We start from the raw sequence: 21,757 nt of genomic DNA on the forward strand, positions 1-21,757 counted from the left end.
AATCACAAGATTATTTATTTCCTTAAAATTGTCAAAATTGATGCCATGAATATCCTTGTACATGTTCTCACAAAAATAATTTCTACTGAATTTCAATTCTTAAAATTGATTGGTGGCTCTAAGACAAAAGTTTAAATTGGGTAATTGCAAGTTGTACTCCAAAAACATTTTATTAATTTTTATACTCTAGACTCAATCCTGCCCCCCTAAAAAACATACCAAACGTCTAGCACCTAAAATTTATTGGTGTGCATTTTTTGAACTAGAACTATGACAAGCTTGATAATAACATCAATTCATTCAAAGCTGTATGTGGTGGACACCTCTTATCTACTGTGCTGATGAGAGATGAAATCCAATAGAATGAATATTATTCATCATTCACTCTTCATGAATTTGAATATTAGTAAGACTGGCATTATAAAAATTAAGTATTGCGATTTTTAAAAATAAGTGGCCAGTATATTATTTAGCTATTAAAATTTTTAGGTTGGCCTGGACTTCCCCAGGCCAGTGGCGCAGTGGTTAAGAATCCTCCTGCCAATGCAGGGAACATGGATTCAAGCCCTGGTCCTGGAAGATCCCACATGCCGCAGAGCAGCTAAGCCCATGCGCCACAGCTACTGAGCCTGCGCTCTAGAGCCCACCAGCCACAGCTACCAAGCCCACGCGCGGCAACTACTGAAGTCCGCACGTCTAGAGCCTGTGATTCGCAACAAGAGGAGCCACTGCAATGAGAAGCCAGCGCACTGCAATGAAGAGCAGCCCCCACTCGCCACAAATAGAAGAAAGCCTGCGCGCAGCAACGAAGACCCAACGCAGCCAAAAATTAAAAAATATTTAAAAAGTAAAAAAAAATTTTAGGTTGGTCATCTTTTTCTTATTCCTTTTAAAACCTCTTTATAACAAATCCTAGTGAGGAATCAGAGAAAGTGGATCTCATATATCGATGGTGGGAACGTAAAATGATCCCTTGAGTCTGGAGTAGTTTAGACATTTCTGTTTCAATACACTCATATCTATCACACACACACACACACACACACACACACACACACACACACACGGCATTTCCTTTCCTTTTCCTCCATTCTTCCAATGGGTTTATTTGGAACCACAGTTACGGTATTACATTACTATGACTTTGTAATGCTATTTGCAACTGACTCACGTAGTGTAACATGATTACTCTCTTTTTTTTACACAACCTTTTATTCTCCTTGAAGTAATATTTCCCTAATTTTTGACCCTTGGTCTTCTGAGCCCTGCCTTTGTCTTTGGACCCCAAAGAGAAAGCTTCCCCCCTCTGTCATAGGTACCGCCCTTCACATTGGGCCCACCTTCAGTGGCCTTTCCCCCATACATACGAACAGCTTTAGCACGTTCCAGCTGTTTTTATTTCCTAACCTATGGCCGCCATCCCTGTAACGTCAGAGCTTCTCCAAGCCCTGTGCCTTTCAAAAGTGCCTTCAGGCCAATTTCTCTAGAAACTTGGCCCAGATATCCTCTACCGGACGGTTCGCCTTTTCCCAAAAGCGAGTTGTGCTGTACGGATTCCTCCACTTCCTGTAAGATGGTTGCCCCCACTGGGCCGTTTCCTAACTTCCGTACAAAGTGGATCAACCTCACTGCCATTTAAATTTTCTTGCCAGCTCGCAGAAAGGGATTTACCCCCATGCCTTTCTTGTTTGCTGCAAGCTCGAGCTTATGCGCATATGTCCTTTTTTATTAAGGGTGCCCCAAAATTGACAGTTTCGTTGACTTCCGTCTTCCCAGTCTTCCCCGCGGACGAGCGCAAAAGGGGCTCTTCGCTCTTCAGACGCCCGATGCCCAAACATGGCCGCGCCCACTGGGCCACGCTAGAGGGCGCGGCCAAGTTACCTCTGAAGAGAAGTCGGAAATTCAGTCGTCTTTTTGCGGCAGAAACGTCTCAGACCCTCGTTGGCCACCGTACCGCCGTGATGAGGGAAGCGACGAAGTTCCGCGAAGTAAGTTCAGCCGTGGATGGGTCGCGATTGTCCCTGGAGGAAGTCAAGTTAGTGGCTGGGTCTCTTCGTGTACAGTGGGGAGGGAGGGCGGGCCTGTCAGCGTCCGCGTTGGGTGATGCTTGTGGAATACAAGCGGGAGGACAGCGTGAATGCGTGTTCTTTTCCAGGGGAGTCCTAAAGTGTGGGTAACAGTGTATCTGTGGTTGGGGTACTTCTGGCTTCAGTCAGGAGATTCTCTTGTGGTTAGTGGTTAAAGATCCCTAGAGGTCAGCGATTTAGTCGCGAGGGCACGTGTTGGGGTCTTTGCCGTTTACTCTCTGTAGGGCTCAGTGATTGCGAACTGGAGAGTGGTGTTTGTCAGTGAATGCTGTTTATGGTTCGGGTTTTGTTTGGGGCTAAAAGATGGAGTATGTGTTTCGGGGTTAATGGACGGGAGTCTCTGAGATTAACCCGGGTGGTGGTAGTAATCGTTTGGGGCACAGATGCGTGTATGGGCTGATACTTTGGAGGCCCGAGTACTTTGGCCGCTGCGTGTTGCGTGTTTTGAGCTCCAACCTCGGCCTCTGTAACAGATGTGATGGACGTTAACGTTACCCTTCTGCCGTTTAGGTCGGTCCGAGTCCCTTCTTCACCACTAGTTTTAAAATCCTCTTTGGCACCCAACATCACCCCTTACTCTTAAACTCTCAGAAATGAAGGTTTTTGGCGAGATGAATGATCCAGAGATCCACCAGATGAATATCTAATAGCAGTATGTTTTACGATATGTAAGATGCAGCTTTTATCCTTTGTCCCACAAGACTCCTGCACATTCCTCTTGGATATTTCTTTTCAGATTCTGTCTAAAACCAGTAAAATAACATCTCTGTCACCGTGAGTTCTGTTCCCAAAGGAAAATGCTTATAAAATTTTAGTGTATTTCAGTTTTAGGCGTTTATATTATGGCCTTAATATTAATAATTCAGATAAATTGTGTAAATGGTACTATGATTTTCTCTTTCACTTTATTTCATGGAATATAGATTTACAAATTATTTTAAATGCATGAACTGGTGGTATTATAAGTAGGTTTATATTCAGTGATTGCATACATCTATATAGAGGTGAAATATTTAAAATACTTAGGTGTCATTTTTTGGAACATTTTATGATTATGCATTTACCTATGGATTTGTTCCCTTGCCTTTCATCTCCAGCCTAGACTACTTATTTTTATTGCAATTGTAAACGTATTATTATTTGCTAACTCCCGTTTCCTTATAATTTTTTACAACATAAAAGAGCAGTTGACTTTATTTATTTATTTATTTTTGGCTGATTTTTAAAAAATTGAAGTATAGTTGGTATACAATATCGTGTTTCAAGTGTGCAGCACATTGATTCAGTTATATATGTATATATAGATATCTTTTTCAGATTCTTTTCCCTTCTAGGTTATTACAAAATACTGAGTATAGCTCCCTGTGCTATACAGTAGGTCCTTGTTGCTTATCTATATTACATATGGTAGTGTGTGTATGTTAATCCCATCCTCCTAATTTATCCTCTCCCCACGCCCCCCAGCAACTAACTTTTTTTTTTTTTTGGCGGTACGCCGGCCTCTCACTGCCACGGAGCACAAGCTCCGGACGCGCAGGCCCAGCGGCCATGGCTCACGGGCCCAGCCGCTCCGCGGCATGTGGGATCTTCCCGGACCTTCCCAGACCGGGGCACGAACCCGCGTACCCCGCATCGGCAGGCGGACCCCCAAAAACTGCGCCACCAGGGAAGCCCATAACTTTAAATATTTATGTTTGGTCACCTTACTAAATTCTTAAATCTACAATATCTTTCTTTCCACCCAACATTTTAGTGTGAAAATTTTCAAACATACAGAAATATTGAAAGGATTTTATATTAACCACCCATGTACCTACCACTTAGGTTTTATTATTAATAGTACTAGACTTGCTCTACCAGTTAGTTACCTAACCCTCTGTCCATCCTTCTGTTCATGTATCAGTCTTTTGTTGTTGTTGGTTTTGGTATATTTCCAAGTAAGTTGCAGACCTCTACCATTACTTTAAATACTTATTCAATCACATGATTAATTAAAGTTCTACTAACAGCCTTTTACTTGTTTCCTTTCTTTATGTAATGAACAGACATCTTATTTACAAATAATTTTGGCCTGGTGTGGAGTGAAAATTAATTTCGGAGCGAGATGAATCTGGTTTTTCAATCCAAATTCTGCCTCCTGCTCATTGTGCAGTTTGTGTGACCTCTTGTCTGTTTCCGTCTTAGAAAAAAAGAAAAGAAAAGCAATTAAAATCTCTCCCTTAGAGTTATTTTGAAGATTCAAAATACCTTAAATAATGAACTGTGATGGCAGATGCATAGCATATCTGAAAAAAAAAGCTGCTAATTTCCCCATATTTGTGGCTTTGTGTTTTGTAAAATTTGTATTTATAACTCATTTTCTCTCTCCCTGCTTTCCCCCTTGTTTTCCCTCTCTATATTTTTGGAAATAAAACTTCGAAAGCCATGAACTTATATTAATGACCATGCTACAGCAATTTTATTTAAAGTGTAGAATCCTGATATTTCTCTGATATTTTTTTCTTCTTTTTTGGCTGCATCAGGTCTTAGTTGTGGCGCAGGCTCTTTGTTGCAGCGTGCAGGATTCTCTCTAGTTGTGGCCGGCGGTTTTTCTCTAGTTGTGGTGCGCAGGCTCCAGGGCGCCTGGGCTCTGCAGTCTGTGGCACGCGTACTCTAGTTGAGGTGCACGAGCTCAGTAGTTGTGGCGCGCCGGTTTAGTTGCTCCGCGGCATGTGGGATCTTAGTTCCCTGACCAGGGATTGATTTCGCATCCCCTGCATTGGAAGGCGGAATCTTTACCACTGGACCACCAGAGAAGTCCCCTCTCTGATTTTTAAAATATACATGCTCTTATGAAAAATACAGTGAAGAAAGTAAAAATGCCCTGTCAAATATCACACCTTTGCCAATATTTCCCTTTCAGAGATTCTTAGAAATGGATTTTTAGGTTACCAGTTGATAGTTTCATTGATCATTTTCACTTGAATGTTAAATTATTCCCAGGAAACGTTCTTTTTAAACAGACACTTGACCTGTGTGTGCTTTAGAATCATATAGAATTTTTCCATTTTAATTTTGTAACCAGCCTCCTGACTAAACAGAGGTATAGACATATTAGGCAAATACAATTTGCCTCTCCTTATATTCAAAACTCACCTTTTATTATTATTTTTTCAAATTGCATTGCAGTGGGCAATGTATCCAAACTCAGATTCTCAACCCTGCTATTATAGTGTAAAAACAGCCTAAGACAATAGTCAACAGATGCGTCTGGCTGTGTTTCCATAAACCTTGATTTGTAAAAACAGATGGTCCAGGCCCTGGAGAGTCTGTTACTGACTCTTGATTTAGATGATCATATGGCTTTTCTGCTCCAGTTCAGGGTTGGACACCTGGAGCCCATGGATTAACTCTGGCCCAGTGCCTGTTTTTGTTAATAAAGTTTTATTGGAACCTAGCACACCTATTTTTTTGTTTTTTAAATATGGCTGTTTTTTGGTCACATTGCTTGGCATGTGGAACTTGCTCATCCAGGGATGGAACCCGTGCCCCCTGCAGTGGAAGCATGGACTCATAACCACTGGACCACCAGGGAAGTCCAAAAGTATGACTGCTTTTGAGCTACAGTGGTAGAGTTGAGTAATTACCACAGAAGCCATGTACATTACATTTTCTGTCTCTTTTAACATAGAAATTATGTATGTTTTTAAAAGTTATTAGTTTTATTCTGACACCAGAGATTACAAATAATATACAGCCTTTATTTGTCAAAGTATTACTGTAATTAGTACGTTTATACTCTATCTATACAGAGATCTTAGAACACTCATTCATTTACCCACCTCATAATTTATATGCTATCGTGGTAAATTTTAACTCTATTTTTTTTAATTAAATTAATTTATTTATTAATTTTGCCTGCATTGGATCTTCATTGCTACACGCGGGCTTTCTCTAGTTGCGGCGAGTGGGGTCTACTCTTCCTGCGATGCATGGGCTTCTCACTGCGGTGGTTTCTCTTGTTGTGCAGCACAGGCTCTAGCCGCGTGAGCCCAGTAGTTGTGGCACACGGGCTCAGTAGTTGTGGCTCGTGGGCTCTACAGAGCGGGCTCAGTAGTTGTGGTGCACAGGCTTAGTTGCTCCGTGGCATGTGGGATCTTCCCGGACCAGGGCTCGAACCTCTGTCCCCTGCATTGGCAGGTGGATTCTTAACTACTGTGCCACCAGGGAAGTAGTGGTTAACTGTCTATATTTTTAAAACCTCCTGAGATATGATTATTTTCCCAGCTGGTACTAATTTAGACTTAACTGCTTATTTACCAGTTTAGTTCCTTTTCATTCCTTGGTCCTCTGCTAACATTGGAGGACCCTTTCCTTTTGCTTGAAGAACATGTGCATTTGCTGTATTACAGGTCTTCTGATGAAGAATTCTCTCTGGTTTTGCCTGAAAATATTTTTTTTTAATTGAAGTACAGTTGATTTACAATGTTGTGTTAGTTTCAGCAAAGTGATTCAGTTGTACATACATATATATCTATTTTTTTTCAGATTCTTGTCTCCTACAGTTTATTACAAAATATTGAATATAGTTCCCTGTGCTATACAGTACGTCCTTGTTGGTTATCTGTTTTATATATAGTACTGTGTATATGATAATCCCAAACTCCTAATTTATCCTTCTCCCCCCCGACCCCTGAAAATGTTTTTATTTCAGTTTTATTCCTAAAGGATTTTTCGCTGAGTATCCTTTATAGGTTTGTGCTTATAATACTCTTATCGAGGATCAAGAAGTGGATGGTAATGAGAAATTACGTGACGGTGCTTCTTATTTGCTTCACATGATGTTCTTCAAATTTGAGTGTGTGAACCCGGGGATGTAAAAAGACTTCTGAAGAGGTACGTGGACGCACGTGGTTTAAAAGAAGAAAAATGTGTATATCCTGTCTGTGTGTCCTCTTTCCTAAAGTTGATCTACCTGTGGATTTCCCTGCCAGTGGGGTATTGTGCTGTGCTGGTTCTCCTTCCCACATCCCCTTTCACAGTCTTACTGCTTCCACTTTACAAGAGAAAGATGTACTTCCCAAATATTCGGAATGTTGTGTTTTATTGGCCCAGATGTAAAAGCTTCGTATTAAAAGGACCAATCGATCTTTGGGGGCCTTAATTTAAGATGAGTGGCCAGCAACACTGACAGCATCTAGGCCGAGAGAGAATGTGCCACTCAGAGTAAGTTGCTCTTCGGCCCACAGGTGCTGGCTCCCCCGGAACAAGAGGGATCAAAGGAAAGAAGGAGGAAAAGACTCTGAGACTTAAGTACTGTCAGTTCTGGAGACATCCTTGATTGGAGACTGAGATTTTTAAACAGAAATTTACAGCTGATCCAGAAGAGCTAAAGACAGCATCCCAGTTTGCTGCCATTTCCCAAAGTCAGAAGAAAATGATCCAGGCCCAGGTGACTTTTGGTTTCTTTTATTCTTTCTTTATTCCCCAGTGGCTTTGCCTGTAAAAGTCAGTGCAGTTAAGTAGAAAAGTTTAAATGGATCCTAGCAGGATCTGGAGAAATCTTGGTAAAGTTAGATCAGGAATGTATTATTCATAGGATTCATATGCTGTGACTCGCATTGGGATATAACATGGGAATGTGCAAAATCCTGTGAGTTATATTAGCTGTCAATTTGTGTCTAATGTCTCTGACAGCCATCACAAAAGAGTCATAAGTTACATGATAGGCAGTACTACAAACTGTTTCTACTCCCAGCACTTCTGGCACCAAATGTGTGGGTCTTTCCAGACCAACAATCACTTCTCCAACCCTCTAGATACCAGCTGAGCGTCTACCATTTAATTCAATTACGACATTAACTACTGCACTTACTGTCAGTCCCCACAGGTTTAAGGACTCAATCCCACAGGACTGCCCTCACTTTGGATGCCAAGTATTGGCTTTCCACAGTACCTATACTTCTGACTTGGCTGTAGATCGGGGGTTCCTGAAATCCCTTCCTCAGGTTCCATAAGTTACTGCAACGGTTCACATAACTCAGGAAAAGACTTTGCTTACCTATACTGGTTCATTATGAAGGATACAGCTTGGGAAGAGCCAAATGGAAAGATACTTAGGCAAGATATGAGGGAAGGGACAAGGACCTTCCGTGCCCTCTATAGGAGTGTCACACCCCCAGCACCTAGATGTGTTCACCATCCCGGAAATGCTCTGAGCCCTGTAGTTTAGGGTTTTTTTTATGGAGGTCTGATTGGGTAGGTGTGGTAGATTAAATCAGTGGCCATTGTTGATTGGCTCAGTTTCCAGTCCCTCCCCCCTCCCTGGAGGGCTAGAAGTGGGGCTGAAAGTTCCAACCCTCTAATCACAAGGTTGGTTCCCTGGGCAACCAACCCCCATCCTGAAACTCTCTAGAGGTCCACCAAGACTCACTTTGCTAGCATAAACTCAGGTATGTTTGAAAGGGACTTGTTATAAATAACACAGAATGCCCCGTACCTCTATTACTTAAAAAACTCCAAGGGTTTAGGAGAAATTGTGTTAGAAACTGGGGCTGAAGACCAAATACATGTTTCTTATTATATCACGTATCATAGGGATCAACTGTGAGGGAAAAGCAGACCAGTTCCTTGAGGGATGTTAATGTTTCATGGCACATGGGTCTCAAGTTCACATAGGACTTTGACGGTTCTCCATAGAGGTGATGTGCTGGGTCCTTAACTGCAGTCCTTAACTGTCCTAACTTCTTTCCTTTTAAATAAATTTATTTATTTTTGGCTGTGTTGGGTCTTCGTTGCCATGCACAGGCTTTCTCTAGTTGCAGCGAGTGGGGGCTACTCTTTATTGCGGTGCGCCTGCTTCTCACTGCGGTGGCTTCTTTTGTTGTGGGGCATGGGCTCTAGGTCTTCAGTAGTTGTGGCATGCGGGCTCAGTAGTTGTGGCTTGCGGGCTGTAGAGCACAGGCTCAGTAGTTGTAGCACATGGTCTTAGTTGCTCCACAGCATGTGAGATCTTCCCGGATCAGGGATCGAACGTGTGTCCCCTGCATTGGCAGGCATATTCTTAACCACTGTGCTATTGGGGAAGTCCCTGTCCTTTCTTCTTATAAATGTAAAAACGTGTTTCCTACAGCTGTTTCCTCATTTCATCTAATATGGTATTAACCCCTCTGTTCCTGACACAGGGCTCCTGAAACTCTTGTCATTTCCTTGGTGACAGGAGCGACTTTGTTCTACCGAGGTGACTCTGAGTGAGCTCCTGGATGAGGGCTGGTAACAGGAAAGACCAAGCCATGATGAGAAGCTTGGCATATTTAACCCTGCCTTACGCATCTATTCCATCTGGAAGACTGTACCATAACATACTATTTTACTAGGATTCTTATTTTATCACAGCATAAGAAGGAAAAACCGCACCAATTTCCTATATGGCAAAAGTGAGCAGAATAATTTCCTTTACATTTTTCCATGTCACCCAAAGAACATCACTTGGTCAAACGTGACTGTGTTATGACAGGAATCCCTGACGTATGACGACGTGACTATGAAGTTCACGTGGGAGGAGTGGCAGCTCCTGGACCCTGATCAGAAGGGCCTGTACCGGGATGTGATGCTGGAGAACTATAGCAACTTGCTGTCCATAGGTGAGGATGGCTCCCCTGGGTCCCTCAGAGGGTGCCCGTCAGTGGCCGTTCCATTCTCAGCCTCTTAACTCTTCAGACTAACTGCATTCCTCTGCAGTGGTCGAGTCTCAGATCCTTCTCTTGCCCCAGACTAGAGGGTATAATAGCCCCTCTCCTGAGAGAAAAGCCTTGAGCTTACAGATGTGAAACCTGTTTATTCCCTCCATGTACCATTATCCCTTCCTGCCGTATCCCAGCCCAGTTCGGTATGTCTAAGTCTTCTATCATTTTTCATGAACAGGGTATCAAGCCAGCAAACCAGATGCTCTCTCCAGGTTGGAACGAGGAGAACAACTGTGGCCAGTAGAAGATGACAGCCACGGTCGAATCTGTCCAGGTGAGTGGGTGAGACCCAGCAAGGTGGGCAGCCAGGGAAGTCGTACTCTGGTCAGGAGAGAAGGCGTCAGAGCTGTGATAGTGTCTGAGGAAACATAAGCAGCCCTACCACGTACCTCTCTTCCGGTGTAAGAACTCTTTTTCTTTGTGGAAGTTAAGAGGAAAATATATCCCTTTGTTTTCTTCTGATATCTGATCCCTGCTTATTTCTAAACCATGAGTGTTGTTTTTTTTTAATTGTGTCTTTATTATTTATTTATTTATTTATTTTCAGTTTTAAATTTTTGGCTGCGTCGGGTCTTAGTTGCGGCACGCAGGATTTTCATTGTGGTGCACGGGCTCTTCGTTGTGGTGCGCAGCCTTCTCTCTAGTTGTGGCGTGCGGGTTTTCTCTTCTCTAGTTGTGGCGCGCAGGCTACAGGGCATGTGCACTCTGTAATTGTGGTGTGTGGGCTCCAGAGTGAGCGGGCTCTGTAGTTTGCGGCATGCGGGCTCTAGCTGAGGTGCGCAAGCTCAATAGCTGTGGCACTCGGGCTTAGTTGCCCCATGGAACATGAGATCTTAGTTCCCTGACCAGGGATCGAACCCGCTTCCCCTGCAATATAAGGTGGATTCTTTACCACTGGACCACCGGGGAAGTCCCTGATCCCCGCTTATTTCATATGCATCTTATTTTTGTTTGTTTGTGTAGTTTTCTTCTTGCTTGGATTTTCAAATCTTCCTCTCCTTCGTTTACCATCACAAGATCTCTGTCTGTGTTACCGCCTCTCTTGCTGTGAAATCCCACTTTCCAGGCCTCTCTGGAAAGAGAACTTTGAGTTCATCATACTCTTCTTACCACTGTACCTTCTTCCTGCCGTATGAGGAAATAACAATTTCCCACCATAACATGCAGCCCCACCTTGGATGCTGTGTCCCCATGATAACCTGGTTTCTGCTGTGCATTTTTGTGGTTCTTTGGTCCCCACCCCCTTCCAGGGTTTTCCATACTTTCATTTCCATTTTCTTCTCAGTTCTCATAAGTCTTAAAAGTTTCTTCCATTCCCATGAGTTAAGCTCTTTCTGTTCTCTGAAAGAGATGCCCCAAATTGACTTCTCTCTTAATATTGTCTAATGTGCAATTTATTTCTATGTATTTTATTCTTCATCATGGCAGCTGGCCTGTGACTTCCTAGTTTGTGTGTGAGAACAGAAATCTTCTCTCCATTCTTTTAAAAATTGAGGTTCTCTTTCAGTTCTACACACTTAAAAGAAAAACTTGTCTTAGTGTAAAAATTGCTGTAAGGAAAATTAAAGCAGCTAATGGAAGAGTGGGTGTTGGGGCTTGGAACTGCCCTTTTGGAATGGGAGTGGCTCTCTGATAAGGTGCCTTGGAGCACATAGATGAGGGATATGAGTAATCTTCCTGGGTGAGGAGTTTTCCAAATGTGAGACAGTGGGAATTTGAAAGACCTGAATCTGGAATGTGTTTGAGGAACTTCGGGGAAACTTACATGGGTAGAAGGGAGTGAACAAGAGGGAAAATGACTAGAGTTAAGGGTAACAGGGTAGTAGCTGCGGGTTTTGGTACATAGGTAACAAACTGCCTATCAAGGGCATTCAAGACCTTGATTCTTTTCTGAATAATTTGAGAAAACAGGATTTTGAGTAGAAGAGTGGCATTATACAATTTTTAAAGTGGATCCCTTTGCCTACTTTATAGATGGTAGGCATTATTTGGGAGGGGAATGTACTTTTATACTCTTGGTTACAATGTGTGACAATAAAATGATACAGATTAAAGTCATCAAAGATCAAATTATGCATGGGAAAGACCCCAGGAGAGGCTGCACACAAGGTTCCCGGTTGTCCTCTACCAGTGGAGTCATATGAACAGTGCTGAATTTTCCCAGCAATGATGTTTGAATGTTTGACAACACGTGTGAAGTGTTGCCAACCAGGGAAGCTCACCCAAGCCTGGTGCCTCTAGACCCCAGAATCAGAATGTTACAGTGTTGTCCAAATCCCCAGGCATACAAAAACGGACATCTACCACAAATCACATTGTTAGCATAAACTCTATGATATGTCCTAAAATCTCATACCTAAAAAGACATTCTCATCAGGTGGGATATTCCAAGGACTCAGAGGTATCCTCTAGGGCCAGTCCTTTTTTTGCAATGTTCAGGGATGGAGTAACTGCATATCATCATTCCCTTTTTGTGTAGGAACATAGGAGAGTATGTTCCAAGTAGAGTATTAGTTGGGAGTGTTGGTTACAGAAGATTTTATCTGTATTTGATGTTAGTGTTAGTGCTTTGCTAGAGTTAGGTAAATGGTGGTCTGCAGAATGAAGAAGAGGGCAAGTTGTTGGAATATGATAAACCTCAATAGTTTGTCACATTTACCTTGAAATCAGATGCTAAGGAGACACATTCTTATTTGGCATTGTATTTGCTCTATACACCTGGGTCTGCAAGTTTGCACCTGATCACAATTGTCAATGATTGGTTCTCTTCAATGGGCTTGATTGAATTTTCAAACTCTACATGTTGAAATGGCTAAAGCCTTGGTCCTGTGCCTTGAGCTTTTATGATACATGTTTCCAAACATAGTCTTATCCAGTACTGTCTTTGAATACTCTGGTTTTAAAAAAAATTTTTTTAAATTTTATATTGGAGTACAGTCGATTTACAATGTTGTGTTAGTTTCAGGTGTACAGCAAAGTGAATCAGTTTTATATATATATATATATACATACATATATCTGTTCTTCAATAATCCGTCAATGTTGATGATATCCACATTGCTATTTTCAGATAAGACCTTTTGAAACATTTATATATTCAACCCCCTTCTTCATGTTTTGTATGCAGACAAGTAATAACCTCCTTAAGCTTTGTTTCACAATGTGTGCTAGATTTTCTTCTCATTCTGGCCTTCAGTAATATTCTTCACATTATTAAGAGGCATGCCACCTACCCAGTGGCTGAAACCACATAATTCTTGGAATAATCCTTGAGTCTTAACCTCTTCCGTGCTTCTCCCATTAAGTCCATCAGTGAACCTTGTCTTTTCTTTGAACATATCCTGATTTCCTCCACCTCTTACATATTCATTGCTCCTTTAACCGTGATTCACAGACTGCAATTGCCTTCTTTATTCCTTTGCTTCAGTTGTCTATGCCCAGAATTAAACCTGGGTGTCCTACAAATTTAACTCATTTCTGATACTATCTATGTGGAAATAGTGTCAGACCCTACAAGTTAAGGGTTCAGTCCCACAAGATTGTCCCCATGTCAGATGTCAGTTGCAACTCCAGATTGTTACCTGTGCTTCTGACCAACTGACTATAAATTGAAGGTTCTCATGACCCTCTTCTTTGGTTCAATTAATTTGCCAGGGTGGCTCACAGAACTCAAAGAAACATTTACTTATGTTTACCAGTTTACTATAAAGGATACAGATGAATAGCCAGAGGAAGAGGTATGTAGGGCAAGGTCTGAAGGATTCCTGACAGAAGCAGAAGCTTCTGTCCCCATGGAACTGGGGAGCACCACCCTCCTTGCACATGGATGTGTTCACCCATCCAAAGGTTGAGCAAATCTTGTTAAGAGTTTTTATAGAGTTTTAATCTCTAGGCCCTCTCTCCTTTCCCAGAGACTGCAGGGTGGAGCTGAAAGTTCCAACCTTCTAATCACTTAGTCTTTTTGGTGATCAGTCCCATCCTGAGGTTATGTAGGAACTCTATGCTAAGTCATCTCATTAGCATAAACTCAGTATTGAAAGATACTCCTGTCACTTAGGAAATTACAAGGCTTTAGGAGCTGTGTGGAGGAAGACCAAATATATTTCTTATTATATCACACATAGAATTGTCACTAAATAGTTACTTCACATGAAAGCATTTTTTGAAACAGTTTTCTTCCAAATTAAGATTATGAGAGATTGCGGAATGATTCCTTGTTCTCTTCTTTCCTAGAAATCAGGAAAGTTGATGACCTTCTGCAGCATCACTTGCCAAATCACAGCATTCAAAATATTGTGGAACAATGCTGCGAACATAATACACTTGCAAATATTGTTAATCAGAACAAAAGTCATTTCCTGTTAAAGCAAAATTGTGATATGTTTGACTTAACTGAAAAACCTTTAAATTCAAATTTAAGTTTTGAAAACCAGAAGAGAAGCTGTAACTTAAAGAACTCTGCTGAGTTTAATGGAGATGGGAAATCCCTTCTCCATGCTAACCATGAGCTATCTTTTACTGAAATTAAATTTCCTGTAAGTGCAAAACCCATCAGCAATAACTCCCTGTCTACTAAGCAACAGAGAACTCACAACATAGAGAAAGCCCATGTATGCAGTGAGTGTGGGAAAGCCTTCTTCAAGATGTCTCAGCTCTTTGATCATCAGAGAGTTCATACTAGAGAAAAACCTCATGGATGCAGTCTGTGTGGGAAAGCCTTCTCCAGAAAATCCAGGCTCACTGAACATCAGAGAACTCATACAGGACTGAAACATTATGAGTGCACTGAATGTGATAAAACCTTCTTCGAGAAATCGCAGTTCAACATACATCAGAAAAGTCATATGGGAGAGAAACCTTACACATGTAGTGAATGTGGGAAAGCATTCACCAAAAAGTGTCGGCTCATTTATCATCAGCGAACTCATACAGGGGAGAAGCCCCATGGATGCAGTCTGTGTGGAAAAGCCTTCTCTACAAGGTTCAGTCTCACTACACATCAGAAAACTCATACAGGAGAGAAACCTTACATATGCAGTGAATGTGGAAAAGGATTCATCGAGAAGAGGCGGCTTATTGCACACCATCGAACTCATACAGGTGAGAAACCATTTATATGCAATGTATGTGGGAAAAGTTTCACCTTGAAGAACAGTCTTATCACTCATCAGCAAACTCACAGAGAAGAGAAACTGTATATGTGCAGTGAATGTGGGAAAGGCTTTTCAATGAAGCACTGCCTCATTGTACATCAGCGAACTCATACTGGAGAGAAACCCTATACATGCAATGAGTGTGGAAAAGGCTTCACCTTGAAGAGCCCTCTCATCAGACATCAGCGGACTCATACAGGGGAGAAACCCTATGTATGTAGTGTGTGTGGAAAAGGCTTCACCATGAAGAGTGATCTTATTGTACATCAGCGAACCCATACTGCAGAGAAACCCTATGTATGCAGTGACTGTAGGAAAGGCTTCACTGTGAAGAGCCGCCTGATTGTACACCAGCGAACTCATACAGGGGAGAAACCCTACGTGTGCAGTGAATGCGGAAAAGGCTTTCCAGCCAAGATCCGGCTGATAGGACATCAGCGAATTCATACAGGAGAGAAACCATATGTATGCAGTGAATGTGGTAAAGGCTTCACAGAGAAGAGTCATCTCAACGTACACCAGCGCACTCACACAGGAGAGAAACCTTATGTATGCAGTGAATGTGGCAAAGGCTTAACTGGGAAAAGCATGCTCATCGCACATCTGCGAACTCATACTGGAGAGAAACCATATATATGCAGTGAATGTGGCAAGGGCTTCACCATGAAGAGTACTCTGGGTACACATCAGCAAACTCACACTGGAGAGAAACCGTACAAATGCAACGAGTGTGGTAAAGCCTTTAGGAAGAAGACATGCCTCATACAACATCAGAGAATTCACTCAGGAAAAACTTCCTTTGCATGTACTGAATGTGGAAAATTCTCTTTGCGCAAAAATGATCTCATTACCCATCAGAGAATTCACACAGGAGAGAAGCCACATGAATGCAGTGAATGTGGGAAAACCTTCACCACAAAGTCAGGGCTCAATGTTCATCAAAGAAAACATACAGGAGAGAGGCCCTATGGATGCAGTGAGTGTGGGAAAGCTTTTGCCCATTTGTCAATCCTTGTTAAACATAAGCGAATTCACAGGTAGTCACTCTGGGGAAGCCTGTTGCCAGTTGTACTCAAGATAATAGTATGCAGAGAAGAATCACAATGCAAAGAATATGGTGTTATCTTTAGTGATCAATTACCTCATATTTTATGTTGATGAAAAAATTTACAAGACAACTCAGACACAATCAGCCATGGTGAAAATGTTTTAGGACATTTTATTGTCTAAAAAGTGTATACTAAGGGCTTCCCTGGTGGCGCAGTGGTTAAGAGTCCACCTGCCAATGCAGGGAATATGGGTTCGAGCCTTGGTCTGGGAGGATCCCAAATGCTGTGGAGCAACTAAGCCTGTGCACCACAACTACTGCGCCTGCATTCTAGAGCCTGCGAGCCACAACTACTGAGACTGCGTGCCTAGAGCCCATGCTCCACAGCAAGAGAAGCCACCACAATGAGAAGCCCATGCACTGCAATGAAGAGCAGCCCCCGCTCTCTGCATCTAGAGAAAGCCCACGCACAGCAACGAAGATCCAACGCAGCCAAAAATAAATAAAAATTTTTTTAAAAAGTGTATACTGAGATAAAGCCTAAGAATGTGAAAGACTAGGAAAGACTTCATTGGTAATAGACTCTATCATATGTGGTCATCATAGATCATGAGTGAATGAATATTTCTAACTGGTAGAAATATAATTGTGGGAAAGCCTTTGCCCAGAAGTAACACCTCAAGAGATGTCAGTTAACACTAGAGAAATACTTTCCTATGGTGATGAATATGGTAGGGTTTGCAGTAATAAATATTGCCTCATCATTTGCCAGGAAATCTGTGCAATAACACATTTAGTATGGTGGCCTTTAACAAAATATCAGACAACTTAATGAAGGAAAGAAGGCTTGGAGAAATGATGAATGAGAACATTGTGTTACAGGTCTAAACTTAAGGGATAATACACCTCACAAACAACTGGGGAAAGGATACCTTCAGCCATATTTCTAGATGCCTTGTCATTGATCTTATAAATTTTACATAGTGGCAGTTACTCTCATCATGGATTAAATTTTAATATATACAGTGCAGGAGTGTTCAATTATTTAATTAATTTTTGCATTTCTTTGGTTCCAAGTTTAAGTGTTATTTCAGAATATTTGAAGTACTTCAAAATGAAGCAATATATTTATTTCATAAGTATAAGTCAACATATTTGGTGTGTTTAACCAAGTTTATAAGTAGCAGCAGGGGGTTATAAAATTAATATAAATGTGATGTTTTTATAACTTTTAATTTTGAAGTAAGTTTAGAATCACAAAAACTGAAATATTCCAGAGATTTCCTAAATCACCTTCAGTCCACTATTCCCAAAGGTAAAACCTTATATAACCACACAGTTTACTATCAAATAGAGGAAAGTGAAATTGTTACATTGCTGTTAACTACAGGGTTTATTTCTATTGCACCAGTTTTAACGTGGTTTTTAAATACCGCCTTAAACTTTATCACATATGTAGGTTCCTGTAACCAACACCCCAGTGAAAATTCAGAATGCTTTGTCAACACAAACTCCCTCATGCTACATCCTCATTGTCACATCCTTTCTCTGACACTAATCCTATAATTTTATCATTTATAGAATATTAGAAAAATAGAATCGTTTAGGATGTATCCTTTTGAGGTTGACTATTTGAGCTTGTGAAATTGTAGAAAATAGACATATTGGTCTCTGCCCCCGGTTTCTGGCACAGAGCTTCTGAAACCCTTGTAAATTCTTGCATGATAAGAGCATGTGGAGCATCTCTTGTTCTATTGATGGGACTCTGGGTGGGCTCATGAATGGCTCCTGGATGGGTGCTTGTCACCAAAAAAGACTTGGAATTTTCAGCCCACTCACCATCCTCCAGAGAGGGGAGAGGGGCTAGAAATGGAGTTACTAATTGATCATGCCTAACGTGAGGAAGCGTCCATAAAATCCCAACAATAGTAGGGGCTATGGAGAGCTTCCAGAAGGGTGAACACATTGAAGTACAGGGAGTGTTAACACACCCCCAGCTCTATGGGGACAGAAGCTCCTGTGCTTAGAACACTCCCAGATCTCACTCTGTTTCTCCTCAGCTTGTTGTTCATTTCTGTCCTTTATCGTGTCCTTTAATAAACTAATAAACACAGATAAGTGTTTCCCTGAGTTCTGTGAGATTAATCAAACTCTAGCAGATTAATCAAACCCGACAAGGGGCTCACGCAAACCTCCAATTTGGAGCCAAGTCAGACAAGTTGTAGGTAACTTGGGGACCAGCTATTTGCGATTAGTATCTGAGGTGCGGTGGGAGCAGTTGTGGGACTGAGCTCTTAACTGGTGGGATCTGGCACTATCTCCAAGTAGATAGTGTTAGAATTGAGTTAAAATGTAGGACCCAACTGACAGGAATTGCTTGGTGTGTGGGAAACCCCACACATTTGGTGACCAGAAGTGTTGAAAGTGTGTGTGTGGCAACAGGGTGAGAGTAAAGGAGAAAGACAGGAGGAAGTCTGACTGTAGCTTTTCCCAATACAGACTTCAAGTAAATTCAACCTTAGATCCAACTAGAAACTCTGGGCATCTCCTCTGCCACAGAATATCAGACTGTAATAGAGGCAGGGCAGGTGCGTAGCTGTTAGTGCATGACTGGTAGCCGTCCCACTCAGCCATTGACTGGCATCGCAGTGGGTCCCTTCTCCTTCCCTTCCTCTGTGTAAGCGGAGCCCACATTCATACTGAGGGAAGATGGTTTTTTTTGAGACACTAGTCTGCCATCTCTATCGGCTGGCTTTCCGATTAAAGTCGTTACTCCTTGCCTCAACAGGTCATCTTCCGATTTATTGGCCTGACCTGCGGCAAGCAGAGCAAGTTTGGGCTCTGTCCGTAATAAGACTCCAGGCAAACTGGTAGTACCCAAGGTGTTCCTGCCTAACTGCACAAGGTCACCATCATCTTGTCACTTTTGCCCAAAGTGATGACTAGAATGCATCTCACACCACGTTGGCCTTGGATTTGTTCTGGCGTCTGAAAACTTAAATTAGCTCTGTGACTGAGACTATCTCTTGCAAAGAGAGGAAGGCACTGGGGTGCCCAGAAGACATTTCCATGTCTTCTCACCCAGCAGTCTTAGCAGCTTTTATGGCCACTCCTGTTGGAAGCGCCAGAACCTCTAGGAGGTCACAGTGCTGTGTGTCCTCATAGAACCTGTGCAAGTCTTCTGGAACTGAACAGGAGCCCTCAGTGTCCCTAGCAACAGCCAAGGAGGCATTGCGGGGAGAGCGCATCAAAATCAGAAATGGTTTTGGACCAGGTTCAGCCTTTAGCAACTACTGGAGGAGTCTTCAGAGACTCAATATCTGCTGAGCCTGATTCTGGGCGAGGATCCCCAGTGAGGGGCCTGTGGGGTCAGTGAAGAGGGAATGTGTGTCAGTGACGGCATTTGGGGTTTTATTTGGCTTCAGTCACTGAGGAATCTGGGCGTTAGTGATGGGGCCTTTGATTGAGGCTTAACCTGGAGAGATTAATGATCGAAGGTCTTGTTGGTCAGAGTTTAGGGTCTATATGTTAGGTCTGCAAGACTCGGTAATTGAAAACTGGATGGAAGGTGTGAAACCAATGAGCACTGCTTCTCCCCTAGGTTAGCAATTTAACGTCCAGCTCATGATCTGGAGAAGCCTGGAATTGGGGGAGGAGTGTCAATGAGCAAGAATGTCTGTGGTAAATTTCAGATTGAATTTGAGGTCAGTGTTGTGTAGGGAGTGCAGAGTTTGTCTGTGTTTGAGAGCACAGGAGTCTGGAAGTTTTGAGACCCATAGTCCCAGGCTAGTGGTGTTTAGAGACTTGACCTTTGGATGCTGGGAACATTTCTTTTCAGGTTGTCCAGTCCAAGTCCTTTCTCAAAGTTCTTATTAAAAATTTGTCTCGGCCTTCCCGGGCGGCGCAGTGGTTGAGAGTCCGCCTGCCGATGCAGGGGACACGGGTTCGTGCATCGGTCCGGGAAGATCCCGCATGCTGCGGAGCGGCTGGGCCCGTGAGCCATGACCACTGAGCCTGCGCGTCTGGAGCCTGTGCTCCGCAACGGGAGAGGCCACAACGGTGAGAGGCCCGCGTACGGCAAAAAAAAAAAAAAAAATTTGTCTCCTACATACACTCTTATCATTGCCTGCACAAAAATCAGAATAATTCACCGTGGTCAAGTGGTGTGTATAGGAATAAAGACAGGATTTCTGTTCATCTTACTGCAAAGTTTAGTCTTGGATATTTCCTTTCAGATTTCTTTGACACAAGTAAGAACAACCATTTTCCTGAGTTCTACTCCACAGTGAGAGCCATCTCATTAAAAAAACTTTTTTTCAGGCTACCTTTCTAAAACTTGGGATCATCTGTACGAACATACATTCAGGAATCTGCCTATCGTCTAACATGGCTGTATTTCTTCTGCATTGTCTCTGGCAAATAATCGAAATTCCTGTTACTCCACCTTATCACCAGCATTTCATATTTTCAGTTTTTGGATTTCAGCAAGTCTAATACCTGGGTATTTGTATCACACTGCTGCTTTTTAAAAATTATTAGCATTATTCACATTGCTGTTTTAATTTGCATCTCCCTAACAACAAATGATACAGACCATCTTTTCATATGCTTGTTTGCCATCTGTTATCTTTGATCAAGTGTCTGTTCAAGGTTTGCTTATTTTTGAAATAGGAGTTTCTTGTTGACTTTTCAGAATTCTTTCTATGTTCTGGATACAAGTCCTTTACCAAGTATAGGACTTATAGGATGAATGTGTTGAGATTCTTTTTTTTTTTTTTTCTGAACAAAGTGTAAAGGTTTTTTTTTTTTTATTATGTGTAACATAGGCAAAATTATTTAAGTCAATAAATTTTTAAGGAATTTCACATGTTCTGATTCTTTCCACTGCCAATCACCTTAGTTCCTCCAAAGTCATAATCTTCAAGATGAGATAGCCCTTTCAAAAAAGAAGTTTTAAAAAAAAAAAAAAAAGAAGAAGTTTTGCTCAATCCACACAATTCTTTTAGTTGAGCTTCTTTGATCTCCAGTAGAATACAGACACACTTCAAAATTCTCCACCTGTAATCTTTGGGATCCAATTTCCTCAAGCAGTTTACTTTAGGACCATGTTTAGGGTCAGGAGATGGATCTGCCCACTTCAGAGTTTGACAACCTCTAAAAATGTATTAAGTTCAAATCATATTCATTCCTAAGCTATCACACCCTAGAACAGTACAGATCATTGGGATATGCCAATACCTTTTTAAAATCCTGACACTGTGTTCTCAAGATAAAAGCCTAAAAAAAGAAGCCATCTTTGTTTCATGTCAACATTAGAGTATGAACTCGATATAGCTGATAATTTAAAAACTTAATATATAAGGGAAATTATCAGCTCTATAGTCCTGGAAGCAATCTTTATGTTTATCAATACACCCCCATCACTTGAATCTGTTTTAGGTATCATGTCCCTTCTTCCCTGTACCAAAACTCATACTAAACAATGAGTTCTGGGTTGCAAAAGAGGATTTTTGCACCTGTCTATAAGGAGAGTCTTTAGAGATTTTTTTTCTCTTTGTTTTTGTTTGTTTTTTGCCTGTGGACTTCCAAGTGTTCCAGGAGCATCTGCTGAAAAAGTCTATATTTCGCCATTGAATAACCTTTGTATATCTGTCAAACGCTTGAGTATACTTGACTCATGTGGGTCTTTTTCTGGGATCTTTGCTCTGTTCCATTGATCTATGTGTCCTTTCACCAATACTACTA

General features: G+C 41.8%; 3 protein-coding genes and 1 non-coding gene across 11 annotated transcripts in view; 2 read left to right on the forward strand and 2 right to left on the reverse strand.

Moving 5' to 3' along the window:
* LOC101278150 (zinc finger protein 615) overlaps positions 1–18,135 on the forward strand; it is a 61,453-nt gene extending 43,318 nt beyond the window's left edge. The window contains exons 1-6 of one of the 5 annotated variants that reach the window (XM_033417775.2): positions 1,936–2,035; positions 6,781–6,962; positions 7,316–7,518; positions 9,547–9,709; positions 9,990–10,085; positions 14,045–18,135. In XM_033417775.2, the coding sequence (XP_033273666.1) occupies positions 9,610–9,709; positions 9,990–10,085; positions 14,045–16,005 (2,157 nt within the window). In that variant the 5' untranslated portion in view covers positions 1,936–2,035; positions 6,781–6,962; positions 7,316–7,518; positions 9,547–9,609 and the 3' untranslated portion in view covers positions 16,006–18,135. Of the gene's footprint in view, positions 1–1,935; positions 2,036–6,780; positions 6,963–7,315; positions 7,519–9,546; positions 9,710–9,989; positions 10,086–14,044 lie in introns of those variants that run through there. The other 4 variants (XM_012539372.3, XM_049703401.1, XM_049703403.1 and 1 more) reach the window with 4 other exon arrangements.
* The window catches only part of LOC117199139 (zinc finger protein 677-like), a 545,188-nt gene that overhangs the window by 111,945 nt on the left and 411,486 nt on the right, over positions 1–21,757 (reverse strand). The gene's annotated exons all lie outside the window — the stretch shown is intronic.
* The window catches only part of LOC117195385 (zinc finger protein 615-like), a 109,881-nt gene that overhangs the window by 65,352 nt on the left and 22,772 nt on the right, over positions 1–21,757 (forward strand). Inside the window, exon 1 of one of the 4 annotated variants that reach the window (XM_049703399.1) lies at positions 7,502–7,518. The exons of 2 other annotated variants lie outside the window; for them this stretch is intronic. The gene's annotated coding sequence lies outside the window, so the exon portion shown is untranslated. Of the gene's footprint in view, positions 1–7,501; positions 7,519–18,906; positions 20,072–21,757 lie in introns of those variants that run through there. One more of the 4 variants, XM_049703394.1, reaches the window with a different exon arrangement.
* On the reverse strand, positions 21,456–21,542 carry LOC117199151 (small nucleolar RNA SNORA40). The gene has a single exon (XR_004480333.1). It is a non-coding gene; the product is annotated as a small nucleolar RNA SNORA40 (small nucleolar RNA).

Source organism: Orcinus orca, chromosome 20, assembly GCF_937001465.1.
Source record: "Orcinus orca chromosome 20, mOrcOrc1.1, whole genome shotgun sequence".
NCBI lineage: Eukaryota > Metazoa > Chordata > Mammalia > Artiodactyla > Delphinidae > Orcinus > Orcinus orca.